Source organism: Perissodus microlepis, chromosome 18 (assembly GCF_051167445.1).
Source record: "Perissodus microlepis isolate ML-2025 ecotype Zambia chromosome 18, ASM5116744v1, whole genome shotgun sequence".
In the NCBI taxonomy this organism is placed as follows: domain Eukaryota; kingdom Metazoa; phylum Chordata; class Actinopteri; order Cichliformes; family Cichlidae; genus Perissodus; species Perissodus microlepis.
In genome coordinates this window covers 17,288,473-17,301,492 of record NC_140478.1, presented here as the reverse complement: position 1 = coordinate 17,301,492, position 13,020 = coordinate 17,288,473, and the positions used below count along the sequence as shown (strand labels likewise).

The following is a 13,020-nucleotide window of genomic DNA, read 5'->3' as shown; positions in this document are numbered from 1 at the left end:
GCAGCTCAGCTTAATGTAAACTGTACCCAGGGGAGAAACAACAAGCCTGGATTTGCAAGTCTAAGTCTAAAAACAACTTTTCATCATTTTATAAAGGATTAAGCACCGACTTGGCTTGGGAGGAGTAATAAGGCCTGAACAGTTCAGCACATCACCACTGTCACATCCATTCTTACAAGTACACGATGTATATGCATTTAAAAAAGCACACTGTAACCTATTTAATACTGAGCTTTAAAGGAACTGGTAGGCAGACTTTGTTACCTTTGGACAGACAAAAGAATGACATAGGCTCCTTTGTCCTGTAAAACCGCTCAACTATTTTAGGTATTGTTTACTCAGACTTACTTACTTACTCAGACACGAACCTCAAGTGTTTGCAGACGATGTGCAGTTAATGTTTCAGGTGGTGCTGCAGTTACACAGTTGTCAGATTTTATGTGTACAATTTACACATCTTCAGTTCAAAATCCAACAAGCTGCAAACATTTCGTGCCGTGACAGAAAACACCAAGCAAGCACCTCTTCAAACCCAAATAATTCTCTCATGACCGAGTCAACATGTTTAGTCTAGTTTGGCAGTGCTAACATGCTGATGATAAGGACCAAATGTTTAAAAATTCTGTGTTAGCAAAACACACCTCGAGACTACAGACCTGTGTTGCTGTGTTTGCGTAAGGACTGTAGGTTTCGATGATATCGACGATCAACATTAGATGATAAGACAAAAATGAAGTGAGTCTTTGGATTTCTCTGTTGTCACACTGGTTAATTTTCAATTAAATATGAATAACTTTAAATTAGCTTGAAAATAGATATGTGAATAGAGAAATCGAGTGCTGTAGGGAATTCAACGGAAGCCGGTTTTAAGCAGGTTTATCAATCAAAGACAGAGAAAAAGATCAATATTACTGTAAGAATGGCTTTAGCGCCTTGAAGAAAGAAATGTAAAAGGAAACATCGAGCAGCTTATCTCCAGTCATAGCAGACTCCAGATCAATGAGATTAGATGGGGAAGTTTTTTATGTGTCCACTACCTGTAAGGCATACGCGAAGCATGAAATAACTTCACAAGTGTACTCCTGCAAGATATACTTCTGTCAAAAGGCTTTGGACAAATGTGTTTGTTCAGGGAGAAATCTGAGAGTAAAACAATGTTGATTCATGATTCTAGCTGTTAAAGACTGGGTTCAGGTTAACTGACCATGAATAGTTGCACCCTTCTATGACAAAGCAAAGTCTTCCCTTCAAGTCAAGATTCAAATGAGGTACAGGAAAGACTAACTGTACCTTTTTGTTGTTTGCAGCAACTGCAGACAGATTTGTGTCTTATGATTTTTGAACATGCAACACCAAAATCATGCATTTAGCACATTTGTGCAAAATGTTAACTTAGCATGTGAGAGCAAAACTAAACTTACGAAAGCAGTCTGGGTAGTAATAGTGTCCATCAGCACAGCGATCGCAGTTTTCTCCAGCAAACTGTGGCTTGCAGATACACCATCCAGACCCCATTTCACATCCAGCTGTAGTTCTTTCGTCACAGCCGCAGGCTGGTAGATGCCATGTGATTTTATGAAAAGAAAAAAGAAAGTGCCCACGTTAACATGTGCAAGATGTAGATGTAAAATACACATATAGACAAATACATGCATCATCAGAGTAAAATCCATCTATTTTCTTCCTGTTATCTACTTCAGGGTCACGGGGTGGGGTGGGGGGACTGGAGCATATCCCCGCTGCTATTGGGCGGGAGGCGGGGTACACGTTGGACGGGTCACCAGTTTGTCGCAGGGCTGACACAGAGACAGTTATCCTTTCACACTCGTATTCACACGTATGGGCAAATGAGAATCATCAACCTGTGGGAGGAGGTCAAAGTACCCACACAGATCCTGCAAACTCCACACAGAAAGACCCCGACCACATGGTCGATTTGAAACCAGCAAATTCTTAATGTGAGGCAACAGTGCTGATGACGATGCCCACTCAGAGCATAAATTGAGGTTAAATACCCAAAATTTTCACAAAGTAAAGTAACACGTACAGAAAGCTTTCAACCATCCCAAATCCCAAAACGAGAGCTCTTAAAAGTTAATAATGATGAACGTTTACTGACTCTGAACACTTTCGGCTACTAAGCTACTTAATTGAGTTTGTGTATTTTATGATTAAATTAAAAGCTCTTGGGTCAACCGCTTTAATTCCACTACTTTGTCATGTGCAAACACAACTGTCAGCTATTTATACCAAGAGGAATAGTGATGGACCATTAAAGTAGTGTAAACAATGGCAGAGCCCAGTTTAGCAATAAAACAAGCGGCGGTGCCAGTGGTGCTCGACAGTGGTGCCATCTGTGTCAGTCTAAAGCGAGGTGCTAAAGCCTTGCTTTGAATAAAAATACACTTTGGCTTCACTCATTGGTCACACATGTTGTAGGTCACATAACAACATGGTGGGACAATATTTGATTCCCAAACTATCTGTTGTCGTATCTTGAAAAATGTCAGAGAAGCTGCAAAAACGGATTCCACAAAAATACACACACGCATGCATAAACAGTATAGGCTTATATTTCCACAGTCTTTTTCATCAGTACATAGTAAGGTTTTACAACATCAGTATGAAAACAGCATTTTGATGTGACACAGACAAAAATGTGGCTTACGTATGCATCCGGTGGGAGACTCAGTAGGTACACCGTAAGGCCTGTAGAAGCCTTCAATGCATCTCTCACAGTTCACTCCAGCAGTGTTGTGCTAAAGAATGATACAGAACAAAATTAACTTTAGTCTTGAACAAAAAAAATATGAGTTTAAGTTTCTAGCTTTGCATCAATCTATGTGGACATTACGCAATACTTGATATCCATAACACTCCATCTTAACAAAACACATTCAAATTTATCTTGGCAAAAAGAAGGTCACAAAGTTCCTAGAAAGCTTCAAAAAGAACGTTTGCTTTGGCCTCACACAGCAAGTTGCACAAGTTTCAAACTGAAGTATGCAATATCCTCTGCAAAAGACTTGAATGATATAGAGACGTGCAGTATGGAATATTACTTCACTTTCTATCCTGTTTTCAACCACACACATGCAAACATAAGAATCAGTTTAGACTTGATACCCAGTACATACCTGGCAGTTGATGCACACTCCTCCTCCATCAAACCTGCCGAAGGTGTCTAAACTTGTTCCCCTTTTTTCCACCTCTGGGTCGTAATAACAGTCGAAGGCATGGGAGAAACACTGGCAGGCTGAGGAGGAAACCCCCCAAGACAAACACACACACACACACACACAAAAACACACACACACACACACGCACGCACACACACACGCACACACACACACACACACACAGACAAGTATTATTCTATACTGTCAGTAAATTACCTCTGACTCCCCCTTTCCCCCTGTAAGTACCTTAAGCTACTCATTCTCTTAAAAGGAATATTAAGTCAAGGTTGTTAAGCATCAAGAGAAACTATAAAATCCAAACTAAACAAGATGGTATATCCTCTTCCTGTAATCCACCCTGTCTTATTAATGATTATGAATGGGTTGGGTGCATTTGTACTGCATGAGTGCACTGACTGGATTACAAGTTTCCTTCCTTGCTTTACTTCTGTGGCTGATGCAAGGTTATGTTTCATGAAGGCCAAACTTGTCAACAGTGCAAAGCAATTAGATTCCAGTTGGCAAAGGCTCTGCTGATGGACTGAATGGCTCGCTGATAAGCTCTCACTATCTAGGTCGGCGCAGGGTTGACTAAGCTCATTGACCAGCTACCTAAACAGACAAAACCCAGTTATCCTGAAGCAAGTTGTGCACCGTGCTGTTCATCACACATACCATATCAGGAATGTCCTCCCAGCTCTTCACTGAGGCTCACCACAATACCATATCAGGGCATCCACAATAGGGCTTAAATATCAGAGGCAAGAGGACACTTCAGTCCTCTCTGGGGGTAGCAATTCAAGGAGCCAACAGCATGGGGAGTAGCAGAGTGCGGTTTTGGTTACACACTAAATGAAGTACTGTACATGTATACTTACGCTGACACTCATTCGGGTTGTCAACAGTTGCAGCGCGCCATGGCTTCTGGTTAAATCCTGGGCAGCAGCGGTCACATGACTCGCCACAGGTGTTGTGCTGGCACTCGCACTGACGACTAAAGAAAGGAGACGAGACGCCTGTATTCAGTAGTAGTGCCAAGATGGGTTTTCAGAGAAAAAGTGCCAACTGTACATTGATATTTACTGGCACACACAGTCGGGTATCTACAAACTCAAGGACACACAGCGGAGCACTAACATTCATTCTCAAATCTTATTTTAGACAGTCAGACAAATAGACATTCAAATTTGCTTCACTTTAAGCCTTGTTTTGGTATCTGCGCAGCTGCTATTCAGCGTTAATTCTTCCTGTCTTCTGTTTGATGTTCAAGCTTTGTGTAGGTGAAAACAGCCGCTTACAGCACCTGGAAATTACAGCGATGAGAGCGATGAGACAACCAACTTAGTGAAGCATCCACGAATCCTATCCTCTTCTTTTTTCTTGGACTTTTTTGTTTCAGAGTACAAATGCTTACAGTGGTTCAAAGCAGCACTTTATCCCAAATCTTATCACAGCCAGTAATCGGGGGAACTAAAACAATCTACTGCTTTTTATAATGGTGAAGTCACTGCACAAACAACATAATTGTGCTTTTCAGAAACAAGTGATCACTCTTGATCTTATCTATGCTATACCTCATACACTAGAGGCAGCATTTGTAATCTTTGCCTCTTTTCTTTCAGAATTAAATCCACTTTACTGTAATAGTTGTACACAAGAGCCCCAATTCTACAAAAAGCTCACTGAATAAAGGCAAGTATCTTCTAGAGCTGAAGGTGAAGTATGTATTACTAACCTATTTGGGTTGTCAGGGTTACGGCCTCCACCACATATCTGTGCGTGCCCGTGACAAACACAGCGTCCGCCAATGCTGATGTCTTTGATGCTGTAGTAATACTGTCAGCAAATAAAGAATATGTTATCAGCAGCATAATTTCCAACCATGTTATCAGCAACTTAGCGACATCAGTCACACCAGAACAAATGCCTGGCTCTGCTTGGCAGGAGAAGTGAGTCACACATGCTGACAAGTACAAACTTAAACCATGACCCATGAGATAATGCTAGTTTTATGGGGTGAATCAGTGCGTGAGATAACACGAGATAAGGCAGCCAACATCACTGATTCCCAAAGGTTTGAATAAGGAAAACTAAACAGATGTTTTAGACACAATAGTAAATCACAAAGATACAGTGCTGTGCAAAACCATCATGTCTTTATATTTTGCCAAAACATAAACCAAAAAAAAAATGGTTTGTTTAGTTCAAACAGGCTTGACAGTAAGTATTTGGTAGCACCATATTTATTCTTCAGCACAGCCTGAAGCTTTCTTATCATTTCTTTGGATTTTGGCTGCCTTTTGTTTCATTCTCTGTCTAAATGATCTCACAGTAATGTTAATGCTTCAGTAATGTTGAGGTTCAGGCTCCTGGAAAGGCCAAACCATGACTGATGGCGTTCCACTGCATGTTTTCCTTTCCAGGTATGCTTTTACTGCATTGGCAGTGTGTCTAGGATCATTGATCATCATTGGCACCTGCTGCCAATCAGATGCTTTCCAGATGGTACTGCATGATGGATCAAAATGTGATATTATTTTTTAAAGTTCATAATTCTGTCAGTTTTGACATGACTTCCCCTACCCCACTGGCTGAAATGCAGGACCAAACCATGACAGAGTCGTCTCAATGTTTTACAGATGGCTGTAGACACTGTTGTACTTCTGGCTTCTTGACAGCCACCTTTGCACTAAGACCATTTCTGATGAGGCTTCAGTGAACAATAGCTGGATCAACTCAAAGGTCAGATCTATCTCTCCGGTCCTAGGTCAGGATATTTTTCCTTCTTAAGGACACAACTTTCAGATAACTTTCATCGTTAGGTCTGCCACTTTTGTCCTCCACAAGTTTCCTCAAAGATTTTTCAGGACACACTGCACACCATGCTGAGATATACAAAGTTTTCGGCTAATAGCGCTTTGGGCTTTACCTTGTTGCTGATAAAATGATTTTTTTTCTTCCTGTCAGAGTGTGTTATTTTTGACATGGATTCAACTGATGAAATGGAAACAAATAATTATTTGCAACTTAGGTTCCTTTTTATGCTTGAATTGTTTATAGGTGTTCCCCTAAAAATGGTCAAATATAAGGACTTGACTGAAAATAAGTGAAAAACCAGCCAGTTTCAAAGAAACACTACGACAGATCTTCAGAAAGCCTGGAGAAATATTGGCTACTGGAAGCAAAATATTAAAAAAATGAGGAGTAGCTCAGATGTTTTGCACAGTCCTGTACACTACTCTGTATCAAGGAAATTACCAAGATGACTCATATGATAGATAACAGACAGACCTGGCAGTGGGTCTCAACACAGGTGAACATGTGGGCAGGCCTGTGCGCTTGTTTCAGCAAAAAACAAGCTGGCAGGTGGGTGCTGCAAAGGCCAAATGGGAAACAAGAGCCTGCCAGCATGACACCACAGTGTGAGGTTGTTCAGTGTGTCTCACCCTGCGTGTAACGGTGGGGTCTCTCTGGGCCTTGGAGATGAGGTGGCCGAGCAGGGTGTTGGTGCGGAGGAAGTGCAAGCGGATATTGGTAGCCTTTGTAAAGTCTTGCAGCGCAGGTGAGTAGGTAAAGTTTTTGGCCCCCGGACGGCCGTTGACAAGGGATACCACAACCTAAACAATACAAATTTACAATCCATTTACAATGCTTATTACAATATCAAGCTATTTGGTTTACTTTAAAAAAAAAAAAGGAGAAAGAAATACATTTTTATTTTACCTCTCCATTCTCCAAAGGGATGATCCGCGAGTATTCTGTGATGCAGAGCTGGTCGTCATCATTTAATAAACGGGCATTGGGCTGCTTTCCAAACCTCTCAATACACTCACGTGCTGAATCTGCCAAAAAAAGAAGAAGGAGAAGAAGACACCCTTTATTCTTTATATTTTTATAATAAATCATTTATTTAATTAATTAGTTCTCTTGTCAATGTAAAGAAATTACATTGACATCTTCACATGATCAAAAGGATCATGTTCCTTTTGCATGACGCAAAAGGAAAAGACCAAAGAAGTATAATTTTAAATGGAAAAACTGGGATTTTAAATAATCTCAAATCTCTCTCTATATATACACTGGAAGGAATAATATAATATGCAATTGCAGTGTTTATGCAGCTGGAAATAATTTTTTAAAGGTAAAACTCAAGGTTAAGCTAATAGTCTCTAACTCATGATAGCTCCTGAAAGAACACAAACTTGAAGAGAAACCTTGAGACTGTAAAACAGATGAGTCACAGCTGTGTCTCCTGGCGAGCTCTGTGCACGCATCCCACCCTCCCTCAGATATCCAATCAGCACATACAAAATATGCATCAAGTATGTAAAATGGTAGCAGTTCAGTGTCAGATTTGCAGCGTGTCACCACCTGCCACTTTTAATACACCAAAATCAGATTTAAGCTGACATTCTCGCATGTTTTCAACAAGTCAAATTAAATCAAAGGTTTTCGCTCACACCCACTCCCTGTCTAAATCTGTCTCTGATTAAACACACTGCAGTACAAAGTTTTAACTCTGTCCGCAGGCCTTTTTCTTTACAGAAACACTTTGACTTGTCATGGCAGGAAAGACACGTGTATAACTAATAGTGTTAATGATGACCACACTCTTTTTGCCTCTGCCAGTTCTAGAAATGTATAATACCCTGGATTGCTGTGATAGCTTTTGGTAGGCTGAATTTTAAATCCTTTCCATAAAAAGGCCCAAAGCTGTGTAGTGCAGAGACATGAAACTCTGCCCTATCTGTGTATTTATGACTGAAATTGATTTTTTTAAATTTAATCCACAGAGAAAACCTTTATGAGAACAGAGTCTAAAAGAATCTGTCATCACTAATTACATCATTATAGACAACAATAGAAAACGGCACTTATTTATTTTAAAAGGCATTTAAAAGGCTTCTCGCAGGAGAAGGTTTTTAATGTATTAACATATGAACTTACGTGCAAAATACTGCCAGGGGGTGAAGGTTTTCCCATTGTCGACAGACCTCTCCAGCACCCACAGGTCAGGACGTGGTGAATTCGCAAACTTAATGAGGACATATGCGACATGGAAGAGCTAAAAATAAAAAAAAATTTAAAAAATAAAAAGAGAGAAAGAGCAAAGAGGAGGGTAAATAAAAAAGCACCCAGTGTTCAGAATGAATTTTGGCAAAATACAGTTTCCTGTACTTGCTCTGTCAAAGTTCCCTGCTTGACCTGGAGCTCTGAAGATATCATTTCCTCTCTTGTGAATGTATGGATCACCACAGTGGTCCACTGTAAATGATCACTACAGAATTAATGGCTTTGAACAAGGAAGAACTTCCTGTTTTGAGCCCTTTTATTCTTGAGTCTCAGCTTTAGCGGTATCTGTGTGGCCAACATTTGTTAGAGTGTATAAACTGGTGCAGGTGCAGCCCACATGATCCCTGTATGCTTCCCCGAACTTTCTATCTTCACCTCCCATCAGAATACTCAGTCCACACGAGGCCAGAGAATGATGTCAGTGACGGTTTCTGCCAACACTGAGCTTTCTGTCAGGCCCGTGATATTCACCGCAGTACATTTCCTTTACAGTTCGTCAACATCGTTATCAAGCCCTAAAAGCGGGTGACTTCAGCTTGATTGAACATTGTACAAAAGAAATGTAATTTGTGCAGTCAAAGGTCTCTTTGTTATGACTTGGCAAGGACTTGACATAGCTTGGATCGCAAACGTTTGACACCATCCTGCACGTGACACCTGCAGTGTCAACAAAAAGGCCTCGCCTACACCCGACTACCACACCCGTCCACGTCTTGTTTAGCATGGTTTAGAAAGAGTTTATCTAAAAGCTGGCACGCGGAAACATTGCATGGTTCAAAAACATATAACCTGCAGTACCTGCACTCATTGCTAAGCTCATGAATGTAACTGCATCTACATAATGCGGTGCACTACTTCAATAACAGACATTTCTACAGACTGTCTGTCTTCGAGGCGGATGAAGGCAGGCCCACACTCGTCCAGCATCCCACAGCACATTGATGAAAGCCCAAGGAAGCATTTGAAATATTCCAGTTACTCACTTGCATGAGGCGAGGAGCTCTAATACAAACATATCAAAGCAGAGCAAAGTCTGGCAATGCATCTGCTGTGGACTTACTGTGTCGAAAAGGACCCGCAATTATACTGACAAGAAAAAACCTCAAGTTCAAGAAGCCCTTAGGTTGATGGATTGTGAGAGAGTTCAGAGGTCAGTTACGGAAACGTCCGCCTTTTTTTTCTGCCTGAAGATTGCAGACAATCACCAATAAACAACAAAACAGTTTGCAAATCAGGAAACGTCTTTAATCAGGGTCCAAGCGGAAAGTAAATAAAACAACTTGCAGCCACAGCTTTGAATAGGGTGTGTCCTAAAATTAATCAGAGAACACTTCCATGCAACAGGATGCACAACTAACAAAAAAAAAGATGCACGGCTGCACGGGCTGCAATCTAAAAATAGAAGCAGGAGTTGCCTGTAATCAGCATGCTGGTTCTGATGAGGACCTGCAGGAAGTTTGGTTCACATGGGCTGCAGTGACGTTAAGAGATGTCAGGAGGGTGAGATGGCACGAGTGTAAAAAAAAAGGAAAGAAAAAAAGAAAAAGGGTCGGTGCAGTGGCGAGAGACTTGCTGGCTGGCACGCAGACCCATCTCAGATTCCAAACATAGCGCCACATTCCCCTTCCCCCCTAATGCCCCCAGAGCAGAGCGTGTCCCTGCTTACAGGGAACCTGCTGCTGACATCAACGTTCAGCAGTGAAAATCTCCTCCACCACTTGTGATGATAAAGATGGCAACAAGATCCTCCAGTGTCACAAAAAATAAAAAAAAAGAAGCCAAAGTCCAAATTAGAGTGCTGAAACAATCGGACACCAGCTGTGTTTCAACAGAGATTTGGGTTCAAGATGGGTAGTGCAACATTTAAACTAGCTTCTTGGGATACAAACTGAGCTGTAGTCTGCAAGTCGCTATGCAATCTCAAAGTTTAGTTACAAGTAATGCGATGATGACACAAAGATTCAGGGACTTATTATTGACTTGATGCCAAACACTGAGTGTTGGCAAGATGAATCCTCCGGAAACAAACACAGCTAGAAACAAACACAGCTAGAAACAAACACAGCTAGAAACAGACAGTGTGATCTTGGAAACTGCTTAAGCAAAGCCATGCCTGTCCTGGCATGGCTTTGCTTAATTTCAGGCCTGTCTTTCCAACTGTGTCCTGCCAGTCTAAACACATGCTCTTGAAATATGTCCAGCACCTACGTATTGTTTGAAGGAACCATGAAATACTGTAACGGCATGTTAAGTGCATGAGTAGTGGCACGAAAGACATGAAACACGCTGACAAGCTTGAGGTAAAAAAAAAAACACTTGGAATGGCAGTTGAGAAGTACCATCCTCTCCCCCTCCCAGCATCGGCAGCTTCGTACTGCCGTGAGGTCTGACTTCTCAATACCCACAACGCAGGGCTGTGTGGGTGGGTGTCAAAAAGGTCAGAGTTTTAGCTTTGACAGGTTTGACAACTACCCTCTTCGCTTTTTATCACCCTTCTTAAATTCTTGACCTAGACCTATATAAGGTGTAAGGTGTAAAGCATCCAGATCTCCTCCAACCTCCTAATTAACGCAACAGAACAACAAAGCCATTCACATCCCTCGTGACCAAACCCCTTTTTAACAGCATAACAACATATTTTCCTTTCCTTGTTGGGCTTGTAGCAATGTGTAAATTAATTCTGACACACACACACACATGCACACACACTAATCATTCCTAAATCCATCAACCCTTAACATTTCAGGCCCAAAACTGTCTACATGAATAACCCATGTTGTATGTGCGACAGCTCAGAAGTGATATACTTGCACCATTCAGTGTGATCTGCAGCCCCACTGTTGCCTCTACACAGAGGTTCTACCCTCTAACTTCACACATGCTTGCCCCTTCAGGTATTAGAGCTGTGGAGCGGCACTCACAAAGAACTACAAGATCTCAAAAGAAAAGAGCTGATTGCATGACCCTTGGGTTGTTATACTCCTTTTAGGCATGCCTGCCACGTGGATCTCTTCAATTATAATCTTTTTGTGTAGATCAAATGAAGTGTACTGTAAAATGAACTGGTTAGGGTTTTCTCACAGCTTCCTCAATCATCAAAATGTTGTGTCAAACATTTGTCTTTTATTTTATTTTATTTTAATGTTAAACAGGTAGGAAATAAGACATAAGCTAGCAATACTGCTAGCAATATTGAACATCATAATCCCAAAGTCCAACCAAAGGGTACAACCAAAAAAAACTAAATCTAGATTGAGAGCACAATCCTGACAGTGAGCGCCTGAAAATCTGATATAAAATCAGAAGAATGCAATTTAAAGGAGGGGAGGCATCACCTTCTGTTACAGTGGCTCACCCGTGCCAGACAGGACACGTAGCGCAGTGGGGATGAAGCAGTTGCACTCCAGTCTGTAACAATGCAGTGTACAACTGTTTGTCTGTGTGCAACAGGTGGGCTGTGGAAGGAGAAGGGGGTAGTCTGGTATGTTTTTCTCTGTCTCCATGACAGAAGTTATATGGTGACGACGAGCAGCTGGCTAAAAATTGCACGAGAAGTATTTCTGGTAATAATGCCGTACATTTCTACTTCTGCTTTGAACATTATGCACTCAGTCGCCACTTTATTAGGTAAATCTGTTCAACTGCTTCTTCACTTAAATACATAAGTAGCCAATCACATGGGAGCAACTCAGTGCATTTAGCCATGTAGACTTAGTTGAAAATGCCTTGTCGATGTTAGATATTCGAGGAGAATTGCCAGACTGCTTTGAGCTTATAGGAAGGCAACGGTAACTTGTATAACCACTTGTTACAACCAAGATGTACAGAAGAGCATCTCTGAAAGCACAACTAGTTGAACATTGAAGTGTTGGGTGACAACACTACCACAACAAGTGCCACAGGAAACCGTGTCTACAATTCACACAAGAGTAACAAAGTTGGACAAAAGAAGATTGGAAAAAAGTTGTCTGGTCTAATGAACTCAAATTTCTACTGGCAGGGTCAGAAACAACATGAAAGTATGGATCCATCCTGAATGGTATTAAAGATGCAGGCTGGTGATGGTGGTGTAATGGTGGGCGTGTTATTTTCTAGGCACACTTTGCCAAGAAAATAACCACTTGAGCTTCATTTAAAGACAGCCTACCTAATTACTGACCATGTACATCCTTTTATATCCACAGTGTACCCATCTTTTGATTATTGCTTCCAGCAGGATAACACACCATGTCACAAAGCTCAAATAATCTAAATCGGGTTCCTTGAGCATGAGTTTACTGTACTCAAATGGCTTCCATAACCACCAGATCTAAATTCAAAAGAACACTTCTGGGATGTGGTGGAACAGGAGAGTCACATCATGGATGTAACTGTGCGATTTTAATATGGATCAAAATCTCTGAGGGATGTTTCCAGCACCTTGTTGACTCAGTGCCACAAAGAATTAAGGCAGCTCGGAAGGCAAAAGGGGGTCCAGTGTGACAGTAGTTATTCATTGGAGGATGTTTTAAAAGCAATGCAAATTCAAAACTGGCTGTAATGTGAAGAAATCAGCGATCTAATAACCAAGTGATAGAATCTGATTAAAAAAAATGGAATCTAAGCAAAAAAACTAAAAAAAAATATTTATGGAACACAGTGCTTTAGTAGTGATGTGTAAAATTCTGCAGCTATGTTGCAGCATTGTGCTGCAGTATACATGGGTGTATATATGGGTGAGCTATTCATGAAACAGCCCTGTCAAATGGGTCTAGGAAACTTCCCATTG

General features: G+C 41.1%; 1 protein-coding gene across 3 annotated transcripts in view; it reads right to left on the bottom strand.

Annotated features, from left to right (window-relative positions):
• LOC146367654 (laminin subunit alpha-3-like) overlaps window positions 1–13,020 on the bottom strand; it is a 58,313-nt gene that overhangs the window by 36,636 nt on the left and 8,657 nt on the right. For all 3 annotated transcript variants that reach the window (XM_084912094.1, XM_084912095.1, XM_084912096.1), the window contains exons 3-10: window positions 8,127–8,244; window positions 6,903–7,021; window positions 6,626–6,796; window positions 4,915–5,015; window positions 4,058–4,173; window positions 3,138–3,256; window positions 2,669–2,759; window positions 1,422–1,553 (exon numbers count right to left, since the gene is read on the bottom strand). In XM_084912094.1, coding sequence (XP_084768220.1) covers window positions 1,422–1,553; window positions 2,669–2,759; window positions 3,138–3,256; window positions 4,058–4,173; window positions 4,915–5,015; window positions 6,626–6,796; window positions 6,903–7,021; window positions 8,127–8,244 — 967 coding nt within the window. The remainder of the gene's footprint in view (window positions 1–1,421; window positions 1,554–2,668; window positions 2,760–3,137; window positions 3,257–4,057; window positions 4,174–4,914; window positions 5,016–6,625; window positions 6,797–6,902; window positions 7,022–8,126; window positions 8,245–13,020) is intronic.